The 10,935-nt window shown below is 48.3% G+C and overlaps 1 protein-coding gene across 1 annotated transcript in view; it reads right to left on the reverse strand.

The window, feature by feature from the left end:
* The window catches only part of RRP7A (ribosomal RNA processing 7 homolog A), a 7,885-nt gene extending 2,371 nt beyond the window's left edge, over window positions 1-5,514 (reverse strand). The window contains exons 1-5 of the mRNA XM_036088350.2: window positions 5,397-5,514; window positions 3,828-3,970; window positions 1,395-1,520; window positions 640-757; window positions 133-230 (exon numbers count right to left, since the gene is read on the reverse strand). Coding sequence (XP_035944243.1) covers window positions 133-230; window positions 640-757; window positions 1,395-1,520; window positions 3,828-3,970; window positions 5,397-5,469 — 558 coding nt within the window. The 5' untranslated portion in view covers window positions 5,470-5,514. The remainder of the gene's footprint in view (window positions 1-132; window positions 231-639; window positions 758-1,394; window positions 1,521-3,827; window positions 3,971-5,396) is intronic.
* Between the last annotated feature and the right edge of the window lie 5,421 nt (window positions 5,515-10,935).

Here is a 10,935-nt window from a genome sequence, read left to right on the forward strand (position 1 = left end):
CTAGGTGACACAGCACTCAGTGGGGAAAGAGGGAGCCTGAACTCCACACAGTGAGCAGCACAGGTGCCACCGCCCATCCCCCCCCGCAGCGACACCACACCCACGACCTCACGTTCCCTGTGGAAGCCCCACCTCGGCTACCCTCTCGTCATATGCCTCCATGAACGTGTCCACCTCGACCCTCAAGGCCTCAGGGTCTGGCACTGAGTCTGCGTAGTCGCTGATCCACTCTGAGGGAGAAAGGAGGGAGGAAAACGGGGCTTCCTCAGGCCCGATGCTCGGGGCCCCACCTGCCCAGCCAGTCAGGATCTTCTTCTTCTTTTTTATTTTTAAGATTATTTGAGAGAGGGAACACAAGCAGGGGAGTGGGAGAGGGAGAAGCAGGCTCTCCGCTGAGCAGGGAGCCCGATGAGGGGCTCAATGAGGGGCTCGATCCCAGGACCCTGGGACCATGACCTGAGCCGAAGGCAGACGCTTAACGACTGAGCCACCCAGGCGCCCCCAGTCAGGATCTTCTCATACAGGCCACAAGGACGGAGACCTGTGGCCCAAGGAAGGTTCTAGTGGCAGCAAGCTGGGCCCTCCCCTCCGCCCACCCTGGGCCCGGGAAGGAGGGCGTGACGCTGCCACGGTACTGACTGTGAATGCCGCTCTTCACAGGGTGACTCTCTGTTGAGACCAGCAAAGGGCCCTTCAGGACTAAGGCAGCAGACACCCCACCTGGCTTCTGGAACACCACGTAGGCTACCTGGAAGCCCTGGGGGGGGGGGGGGGAGGAGAGATGTCAGAATGCCAGCACCCCTCCCATCCTCCCGGCCACCCGGCTCCTGGCACCAGGGCTCCCAGCTGCCCTCAGCCCGACTCGTCGCTGGGCCAGGGGACATGTGCTGGGCTGTTCTGACCGTGAAGATAACCAAGAAGTTCTCTATAATCCTGGGGTCGGGGTGGGGGTGGGGGGGGACACACAGCCATGCTGCTAGTCTTCCAACTTCTGCCAGAGGCGACCCAGGGGAGGTGAGACACTCGGGACCTCCCTTCCAGGCGCAGGCGGGACGCAGTGACAAGCGAGCTCCCACATACCGGAGCGGACAGCGCGCACACTAGCTCAGACCGCGCTACGCCGGGAGGGCGTGTGGGCTCAGGACGGGGAGACGAGACCAGGCCCTGGGGCCTCAGGAAGAAGGGACGTCGGGGGGAGCAGGAGGGGAGCTCAGGGAGGCCCTTCAGGGCGGCGAGCAAGATGGTCTCTGGGCTCTCAGCAGGACGATGGGAGAGCGGGACAAGAAGCTGAAGGACGCGGCGAATGCAGGGAAGGCGCAGAGGTGTGGGGAGACTGCCCTGGCCACAGCCCGCGGCGCCCCCGGGGGAGCAGCCCACAGCACCTGGACACTTACCGGAGTGGGCGTGGGGTGAAAAAACTTTGACTTCGGCTCCTTTGGGCTGTCAGCGAGTTCTGGCTTCTCCGAGGACTCCACAGACTGGACGGGGCCGCAGGGGGAGAAGAGGCGGGCCAGGCACTCCTGCCGCGGACCCGGCGGGGGAGGCACAGCATGAGGGGCTGCGGGGGCCTCAGGGAGCCCCCCTCTGCCCAGGGTGGCACAGCCAGGGGACCAGGGCCCCCAAAGGTCTCGGAGCCCACGTCCGCCCAACCGGGGGGCACGTACACAGGCCCTGAGCAGCCACGCCGTCCTCCGCACGGTCATCGTCCTGCCCTCCCACAGCCCGAGCCGACAACCCTGTGCGTTTTCACGTTCAAAACCGTGAGTAAAAAAAACCACACCGCCACTGGCCACGGGACGTGGGAGGGAGCAGACGCAGCGTGAGACAGAATTCAGGTATAAACTTTTTGGCTTTATGACAGGACCTGCAGGGAGCATGTGCCCGGGATGTTTGGTTTGTCCCTGAAAGGGATTTCTCACTTTGGAAGGCCAGCCGTCTTTCCCTGCCCCTTTCTCGGGGTGAACGATCCCCAAAGGAGGATTAGGTTCTATTACGAGAATAGGCGGGAATGTTTCTGGGGTTATTCGGAGTATTCTGATTTTATGAGACAACCAACTAAGTTTTCCTCCCTGAGCAGCCACTGAAAACTGGAGTTAACTCTGTGTTGTTGGGACTCAGGCTGGCGGTGAGCCCCTTGAGGGGATTTCTTGGGCGCAGGTCATGTTCTGTTTCTGGGCGCTGAGTACGTGGGTGTGTTCAGTTTGTGAAATGCGGCAAGTTGTAGCCTAGGGCCTGGCCCTTCTCTGTACACACGCTACGCTTCAGGAAACGTAAGACATGACACAGCCTCTCCTCTGCTTCGTTCTCTGACTGTACAAGAATCTTTATTTTTTTTCTTTTTCTTTTTTTAAAGATTATTTATTTATTTGACAGAGAAAGACATAGCGAGAGAGGAAACGCAAGCAGGGGGAGTGGGAGAGGGAGAAGCAGGCTTCCCGAGCAGGGAGCCCAATGCGGGGCTCGATCCCAGGACCCTGGGATCATGACCTGAGCCGAAGGCAGATGCTTAACGACTGAGCCACCCAGGCGCCCCGTACAAGAATCTTTTAGAAATTAGTATTTCTCTCGAGGATTCTCTCTCTCCCTCTGCCTCGCCCCCCGCCACTTGCTCTCCCTACAATAAATAAATCTTTAGAAGTTAATCTTTCTTTCTTGAAAAACCATCTAAAATCCAGCAACACCCTTAGTTTCTCTTCTGTGAACTTACGTAATGCAAAACTTAACCGTTTTCGTGAAAATAAGTTAATGTCTGGATAGATTTAGAGGATAATCTTATCTTCTATTTTTTCCTATGGAGATGTATCACTGTTATAATCAGCGAAAAACAACATGTAATTCAAAGAATCCTGGGAAATAATAAAAAGCTTTGAGCTTCTTAGAACTATACTTTTTATTTTTTTATTTTTTAAAGATTTTATTTATTTATTTGACAGAGAGCGAGCGTGTGTGCACAAGCAGGGGGAGCGGCAGGCAGAGGGAGAAGCAGGCTCCCCCACTGAGCAGGGAACGCGACGCGGGGCCCGATCCCAGGATCCTGAGATCATGACCTGAAGCCAAAGGCAGACGCTTCTGGGGCACCCAAGGGCCCCAGACTTTACTTTTTAAAACACAGCTTTAAAAAAAACATTTCCAGGTGCCTGGGTGGCTTAATCGGTTAAGTGTCTGATGCTTGGTTTCAGCTCAGGTCGTGATCTCAGAGTCTGTGATCAAACCCTGCACCAGGCTCTACACTGGGCATGGAGGCTGCTTGAGATTCTCCCTCCCCCTCTGCCCCCCCACCTTGCACGTGCTCATGCTCTTCTCTCTAAAATTAATCTTTAAAAAGACATTTCCGGGCACCCTGGCTGGTTCAGTCGATAAAGCATGTGACTCTTGATCTTGGGGTCCTGAGGTGGAGCCCCATGTTGGGTGTAGAGATTACTTAAAAAAAAAAAATTTAAAAAGCCATTTCCTGGGGCGCCTGGGTGGCTGAGTCATTAAGCGTCTGCCTTCGGCTCAGGTCATGATCTCAGGGTCCTGGGATTGAGCCCCACATCGGGCTCCCTCCTCAGCGGGAAGCCTGCTTCTCCCTCTCCCACTCCCCCTGCTTGTGTTCCCTCTCTCACTGTGTCTCTCTCTGTCAAATAAATAAAATCTTTAAAAAATAAAAATAAAAAGCCATTTCCTGTCACAAGAGACAGAAGCAGCAGCCCTCTAGCTGCCCTCCCTTGGGGCTTCAGTTAGATGCTTCCATCTCCCAATAAGGACCTGGTGGAGGCCAGTGGGAACCCAACCCTGCCTGGAGCTCCTGGCCAGCCTTAGAGGTTCCCTCCCAGACACCAGCTCACCTCTGTGCAGTATGGGGGCACATTGAGAACAAAGAGGGTCCGCTTCTGAGGCCAGGAAGACTTGGTGCCTTCTCGAACTCTGTGCTCTCTCACATAGAGGTAGTGAAAAGCCTGCTGCTTTTCTGAGAACTTGATCGGGATGGCTGGACAGGAAATGGGGGCAGGGAAGGATGGCATGAAAATCAAGCTCAGGCTGTCCCTTTCTAGTCCCATCTGTCTGTCCATTCCATCACTGAGCCCTTCCCCTAGGCAAGGCCTGTGCAGGGTACTGTGCAGGCTGTGAGAGTGAATGAACAGAGAACCTGCCCAGGAGGGGCACCCAAGCAGGTGGGGGAGAGAACGGGCAATTATTACAGGTGGGGAGCAAAATGAGAGGGGAGTCCAAACCCTGATGCTCCTGGGGTCAACACCAAAATCCTGACATCAGCTGGAGGCCTTGCCAGACCCCGACCACCTTTCACATCTTTTTGCCAAGCCCTCCCCCCACCACTGTGCGGGGCCGGCCACTCTGCCTTCTCTCTATGCCTCCAGTAAGCCCAGGCCTCACCCAAGCTCACACGTTTCTTTACCTGAAACATCAACCTTCTACCCTCCGCCCATTCTTCACGTTTAACTTCACTTCCTCAGAGAGCCCACGTGCTGAGTTAGATCCACCTGCTCTGTGCCTTGACAACCTCTCCCGGTCTCTAAGTCTCTATCTGTGTGATCACTGGATAATGGCTCACATTCCCATAATGCTAGGGGCTGCTTTCTGTTGTCCTCACGGCCTTCTTCAGAGCACACGGGGGATACAGCTGCAGCATCTGTGCTCGGGAAGCTCCCATGAGAGTAGAGAAGGCAATGAACAAAGAAGCACCTAACAAGATCCTATCAAATATGAAAGAAAGGGGAAAACAGCGCAGAGTGGTTGCGTGGCAGAGGCCTTTAGCTAGGCATCGGAACGGCCTCTTTGAGGAACTGACATTAAAGTCACAGGGCACAGCTGTGCGAAAAGGGCACCTCAAGTGCAAAAACCCTGAGGGTGTAAAGAGATTGTTGCTCCAGAGGAACAGAAAGAGCTCTAGGTCGGCCGAGCCAGAACACGCAGGGCCACACAAGTCAGTAAGTTCGGGTTTTGTTTTAGGTGCTAACTTGTAAAACCACTGGAGGGAGTTCGGTGGGTATGGGGGTATATGGGCAGGCGTGTGAGGCAAAATCTGATCTAAATCTGACTCTAGAACGCACATTCCGGCACCTGGGCGAACAGAAGGCAAGCGCAAGAATAAAATCAGGAGAACCAGTTAGGGGGGCACAGCCGGGCGAGGGCTGATAGGGGCCAGGCTAGGAGTGGCAGAGGTGATAAGAAGCGGTGGGCTCACTCGTCCGGGGAAGAGTGTGGACAGACAGGGGTTTACCCAAGGGAAGCGGTGACCAAAACGGGCTCGTCCCGGGAGAGTGCCGCCAGACGCGAGCAGAGCGCAGCGTCCGGGACTCGGGGCTACCTGGCCTCCCACCCAACCGCGCGGGGGTCCCGGAGCCACCGCCGACGCCCGAGCCACCTCCCGGGGAAGCCTGGCCGCCGCGACTCACCGGAGTAACCGGGAGGGCTCGGAATCCCCTGCTCTGAGGCCCGCTCGCCACGCTTCCTCCTGCGCGCCACCATCTTGCCAACCGGAAGCTGCGGAGGCCGCTGGGAGTTGTAGTTCGGCGCTGGGAGCGTGCGCGTTTCCATGACCACGGCGGCGCGTGGGGCCCGCCTTCTGGCCCTGGTACCTTCCAGGCGCCACCTTTGTCTGCTCGGAATGAAGCGAGCGCGTAAATGTGTGAGTAAATGTTGGCGTGGCGGGAACTCAACCTTCCATTCTTCCATTCCACAAATAGCAGTGAAGACCTCATTGAAGTTGGCCGTTTTAACCACTTTTTTTTTTTTTTAAGATTTTATTTATTTGACAGAGAGAGACACAGTGAGAGAGGGAACACAAGGAGGGGGAGCGGGAGAGGGAGAAGCGGGCTTCCCGCTGAGCAGGGAGCCCGATGTGGGGCTCGATCCCAGGACCCCGGGATCATGACCTGAGCCGAAGGCAGTCGCTTAACCAACTGAGCCACCCAGGCGCCCCTTAACCACTTTAAAGTGTACAATTCAGGGGCATTAAGTATATTCTCATTATTGTGCAACCGCCCTCCGGAATGTTTCATCCTCCCAAATTGAAACTCTGTACCTGTCCCCCCCCTTCCCCCAGCCCCTGGTAACCACCATTTTACTTTGTTTCTATGAATTTGACTACTCTAGATACTTCATATAAATGGAATCATACAATATGTGTCCTTTTGTGTCTGGCTTATTGCATTTAGCATGTTTTCATGGTTAATCCACGTAATAGCAGGTCTCAGAATTTCCTTCCTTTTCAAGGCTGAATAATATTTCATTGTAGGTATAGATCACATTTTGCTTATCCATATATGCCTGTGGACATTTGGGTTGTTTCTACTTTTGGCTATTGTGAATAATGTTGCTATGAATATTCTATGCAACTTTTGTGCAGACATGTTTTAATCTCTCTTGGATACGTATCTAGGAGAATTTCTTGATCATTACAGTAACTCTATGTTTCCCTTTTTGAGGATCTGCCAGACTGTTTTCCAAAGTGGCTGCATCATTTTAAAGTCCCACCAGCAAAGTATGAAGTTTTCAAATTCTCCACATCCTCACCATTATTTATGTCTTTATTTTGGGTATAGCCATCCTAATGATTGTATAGTGGTATCTCATTAGGTTTTGATTTGCATTTCCCTGATCATGAGTGATGTTGAGCATCTTTTCATGTGTTCATTGGCCATTTGTGTGGGTTTTTTGTTGAGAAATGTCTACTCGGAGCCTGCTCATTTTTTACTGGGTTATTTGTACTTTTATTGTTGCGTTGTAAGAGTTCTTCATCTTTCCTGGGTGCAATTCCCTCATCAAATACGTGACTTGCAAATATTCTCTCCTGTGGGTTGTCCTTTCACTTTCTTAAAGGTACAAAAGTTTTTAAATTTTTGATGAAGTTAAATTTATTTTTTGAGGGTATCCAGTTGTCTGCACCATTTGTTAAAGACTATTCTTTCCCCCGCTGAATTAATTGTCTTGGCACCTTTGCTGAAAATTAATGGACCAGATACATGAGGCTTTAATTTTGGACTCTCCATTCTATTCCATTGGTCTGTATGTCTATCCTTATGCTAGTACCACACTGTCTTGATTACTGTAGCATTTTACTTAAGTTTTGAAATCTGGAAGTGTGAGTTCTTCAACTCTCTTCTTTTTCAAGACGGTTTTGGCTACTCAGGATCCCTTTAAATTCTTTCAACAATGTTTTGTAGTTTTCAGGATGTAAGTTTTATACTTATTTTAAGTACACTTATTTAAGTATTAAATTTATCCTATTTTATTGTTTGATTCTATGCTGAGTGGAATTGTTTTCTAATATGAGTTTTAGATTACTCATTTTAAGTATATCAATTGACCTTGCATTCTGCAACCTTGCTGTTTATTAATTCTAGTAGTCTTTCAGTGGCTTCCTTAGCATTTTCTGTATAAAGACCCTGTCATCTACAAATAGAGATAATTTTACTTTTTTCTTTCCAATCTGCATGCTTTTCTCTGCAACTCCCTGACTCCTCCCCTACCCCAATCCCCCTGGCTAGAGCCTCCAATATTAAACAGAAGTGGTAAAAGCAGACATCCTTGTCTTGTCTCCAATCTTAGAGGGAAAGCTTTCAATATTTAACCCAGGGATTACTGATTTCACTGTGACCAAAGAACACACTGTATGAACTTAATTCTTTTACACTTGTTGAGATTTGTTTTATGGGCCAGGACATGGTCTATCTTGGTCTATGTCCCATGGTATTTGAAAAGAATGTCTTCTGTTGTTGGGTGGAATATTCTTTGTTGATTGGATCCTGTTGGTTGGTGGTGTTAAGTTCTTCTACATCCCTGACTTTGTCTAGTTCTACCTATTGTTGCAAGGGGTGTTGAAGTCTTTAAGTGTAAGTGTGGATTTGCTATTCCATCAGGTTTTGCATCACATGATTTGCAGCTCTGTTACTTGGTAAATATGTATTTAGGATTATACTTCTTGGTAGATCAACCCTTTTTTTCATTATATAATGTTCCTCTATCTCTAGTAACTTTCTTTGCTCTGAAGTCTAATAGATCTGATACTAACACAGCTACTTTTTGGGGATTGTTGGCATGATATATATTTTTCAATCCTTTTGCTTTCAACCTTATATTGTCATATTCGATGTGTCTCTTGCAGATAGCATATAAATTAGGGCATGTTCTTTCACTCACTTTGCCAATCTCTGTCTCTTTCAATGGAGATATATACCATTACATTTGATATAGTGATCTTAGTGATCTCACATTTTGTCCTTTTTTTCTTGCCTTCCTGTGGTTAACTTGAAGATTTTTTTTTAGAAATTCATTTTTATCTATCTGTAGTGTTTCTGGTTGTATTATCTTTTTTACTGATTACCCTAGGAATCTCATCATATATACTTAAGTTACTACCACATATTATTGTTGACATTTTACCAGTTTGGGCGAAATGTAGAAAACTTCCCTCTATTTCCCTTTGCCCTCCCCTATTTATAAAGTAATCGCTTTAAATATTTCCTCTATGTACATCGAGAACCACATCAATGTTACGATTTTGGTTTCAACTTAACAATTTAGAAAACTCAAGAGAAGGGGGCGCCTGGGTGGCTCAGTCGTTAAGTGTCTGCCTTCAGCTCAGGTCATGATCCCAGGGTTCTGGGATCGAGCCCCGCATCGGGCTCCCTGCTCCGCGGGAAGCCTGCTTCTCCCTCTCCCACTCCCCCTGCTTGTGTTCCCTCTCTCGCTGTCTCTGTCAAATAAATAAAAAAATCTGAAAAAAAAAAAAAAAAAAGAAAAAAAGAAAACTCAAGAGAAGGAAAGTATTTTATTTACCTATAGTTTTACTATTTCTTTTGTTCTACCTTCCTTTCTGATACACAAAGTTTCCTTCTTTTATTTTTTCAAGTTGAGAGAGCTTTTTTAGCCATTATTTTAGGGTAGGTCTGCAGGCAACAAATTTTCCTTTCCCTAGTTTTCCTTTATCTTAGAATGTTTGAATTACCCCTGAACCCTGAAAGGTATTTTTTTGCTGGATGTAGAATTCTTGGTTGACCCAACTTTGTTAAGTGTGCCACTTTCTTCTGGCCTCATGGTTTCTGTTGAGGGACCTGTCATTGTTTTTCCCTTATAGGTGTCATTTATCTTTTGCTTTTAAAATTTTTGTCTAGGGCGCCGGGGTGGCTCAGTTGGTTAAGCGACTGCCTTCGGCTCGGGTCATGATCCTGGAGTCCCTGGATCGAGTCCCGCATCGGGCTCCCTGCTCGGCACGGAGTCTGCTTCTCCCTCTGACCCTCCTCCCTCTCATGCTCTCTGTCTCTCATTGTCTCTCACAAATAAATAAAATCTTAAAAAAAAATAAAAATAAAAATAAAATTTTTGTCTAGTTTTCAGAAGTTTGGCTGTGAAGTGTCTTGGTGTTAATTTTTTTTGGATTTGTTTGGGATTCTTAGAGCTTCTTGAATCTACAGGTTTAGATCTTTCACCATTTCTGGTGAGTATATGGCTATTACTTCAACTACTTCAGCCCCAATTTTTCTTCCCTCCTTCTGGTACTCTTGATTTTTTAGATTATAGATTTTTTGTCGTAGGTCCCTGAAGTCTTTTTTTTTTTTTTCTAAGTATTTCCTTTCTGTTCAGATCTGTTAATTTCTATTGTTTTACCTTCAAGTTCAAGGATTCTTTCTCTACTGCTTCTTTGGTAATTGTATTTTTCAGCTCTAAATGAGCTTCTATTTTCTTTATTTGCTGAGACTTTGTATTTTTTTTCACTTGTTTCAAGTGTGTTCATTGTTTGTTGACACTTTTATGATGACTGCTTTTAAATCCTTGCCAGATAATTCTAACATCTCTCATCTCAGTGTTGTCTCCCCACCCCCTTTTCTATTTTCCTGGTCTTTTCAGTCTTATTTTTGACCGAAACATGGACATTTTGGGTTGTTATAAAGACTGCATCTTGGGGCGCCTGGGCGGCTCAGTCGTTAGGCGTCTGCCTTCGGCTCGGGTCATGACCCCAGGGTCCTGGGATCGGGCCCAGCGTCGGACTCCCTGCTCTGCAGGAAGCCTGCCTCTCCCTCTCCCACTCCCCCTGCTGGTGTTCCCTGTCAGGTGAATAAATAAAATCTTTAAAAAAAAAAAAAAAAGACTGCGTCTTATTTAGATTTTGTTACAGCACACCTCCTCTGATGGGGCTGGAAAGGCACCACTTAATTACTGCCAGGTGTGGTTGGAGTTCAGGGTCCTTGCTTGATGTCTGCTGACACCCAGGGTGGGAGTGCCTCCTAGTTACTGCCTTGTGGGGGTGAGTTCCATCATCCCATTACACTTCTACTTAGAACACCCTGCTTGGAAGGGGCCAAGGTGCCTCATTTCTCCTCCTATAGTCTCCACTGACACCAATTTAAAGTTCCAGCTCCCTGCTTGGCCTTCTCGGATACCACCCCAACAGGAATTTTGGGGTGCCCCCAATACAGCCTAATCTCCCAACTTGGCTTATGTTGAAGTCAGGGTAGTTTCCTCTGTGGTTTGGCTGTAGTCTTGCTAAGCTCTTCTTTCTCTGGCCCTTATTTGGGGTTTTGTCTGCCTTTTCAGCATCCAGTTTGAGATGTGAAGCAAAAAGAAAACTCAGGGAGCTCAGTGCCAGTAATTCCTTGGGTCCCAGGGTCCCAAGGTCCCCAGCCAGTCTGCCTTCTCTCCACCTTCCAGGCTTATGTTTGTTTTATATAAAATCTCCAGAGTTCCATTTAGTGGAAAGATAGGGATTAAGTACTTCCATTCTACCTTCCCAGAAGAGGAGCTGTTCCACTTATACCTTAATAAACCAATATGAAAATATAAAAATGGTACAGCCGCTGTGGAAACTGGAATAGCAATTCCTCAAATTACTAACAGAATTACCATAGGATTTAGCAATTCCACTTCTGGGTATGGACCCCCAAAAATTGAAAGCATGGTCTTTTTTCTTTTTGAGAGAGAGAGAGAGAGGTAGAG

The sequence above is a fragment of the Halichoerus grypus genome, chromosome 6 (assembly GCF_964656455.1).
Source record: "Halichoerus grypus chromosome 6, mHalGry1.hap1.1, whole genome shotgun sequence".
NCBI classification, from domain to species: Eukaryota; Metazoa; Chordata; class Mammalia; order Carnivora; family Phocidae; genus Halichoerus; species Halichoerus grypus.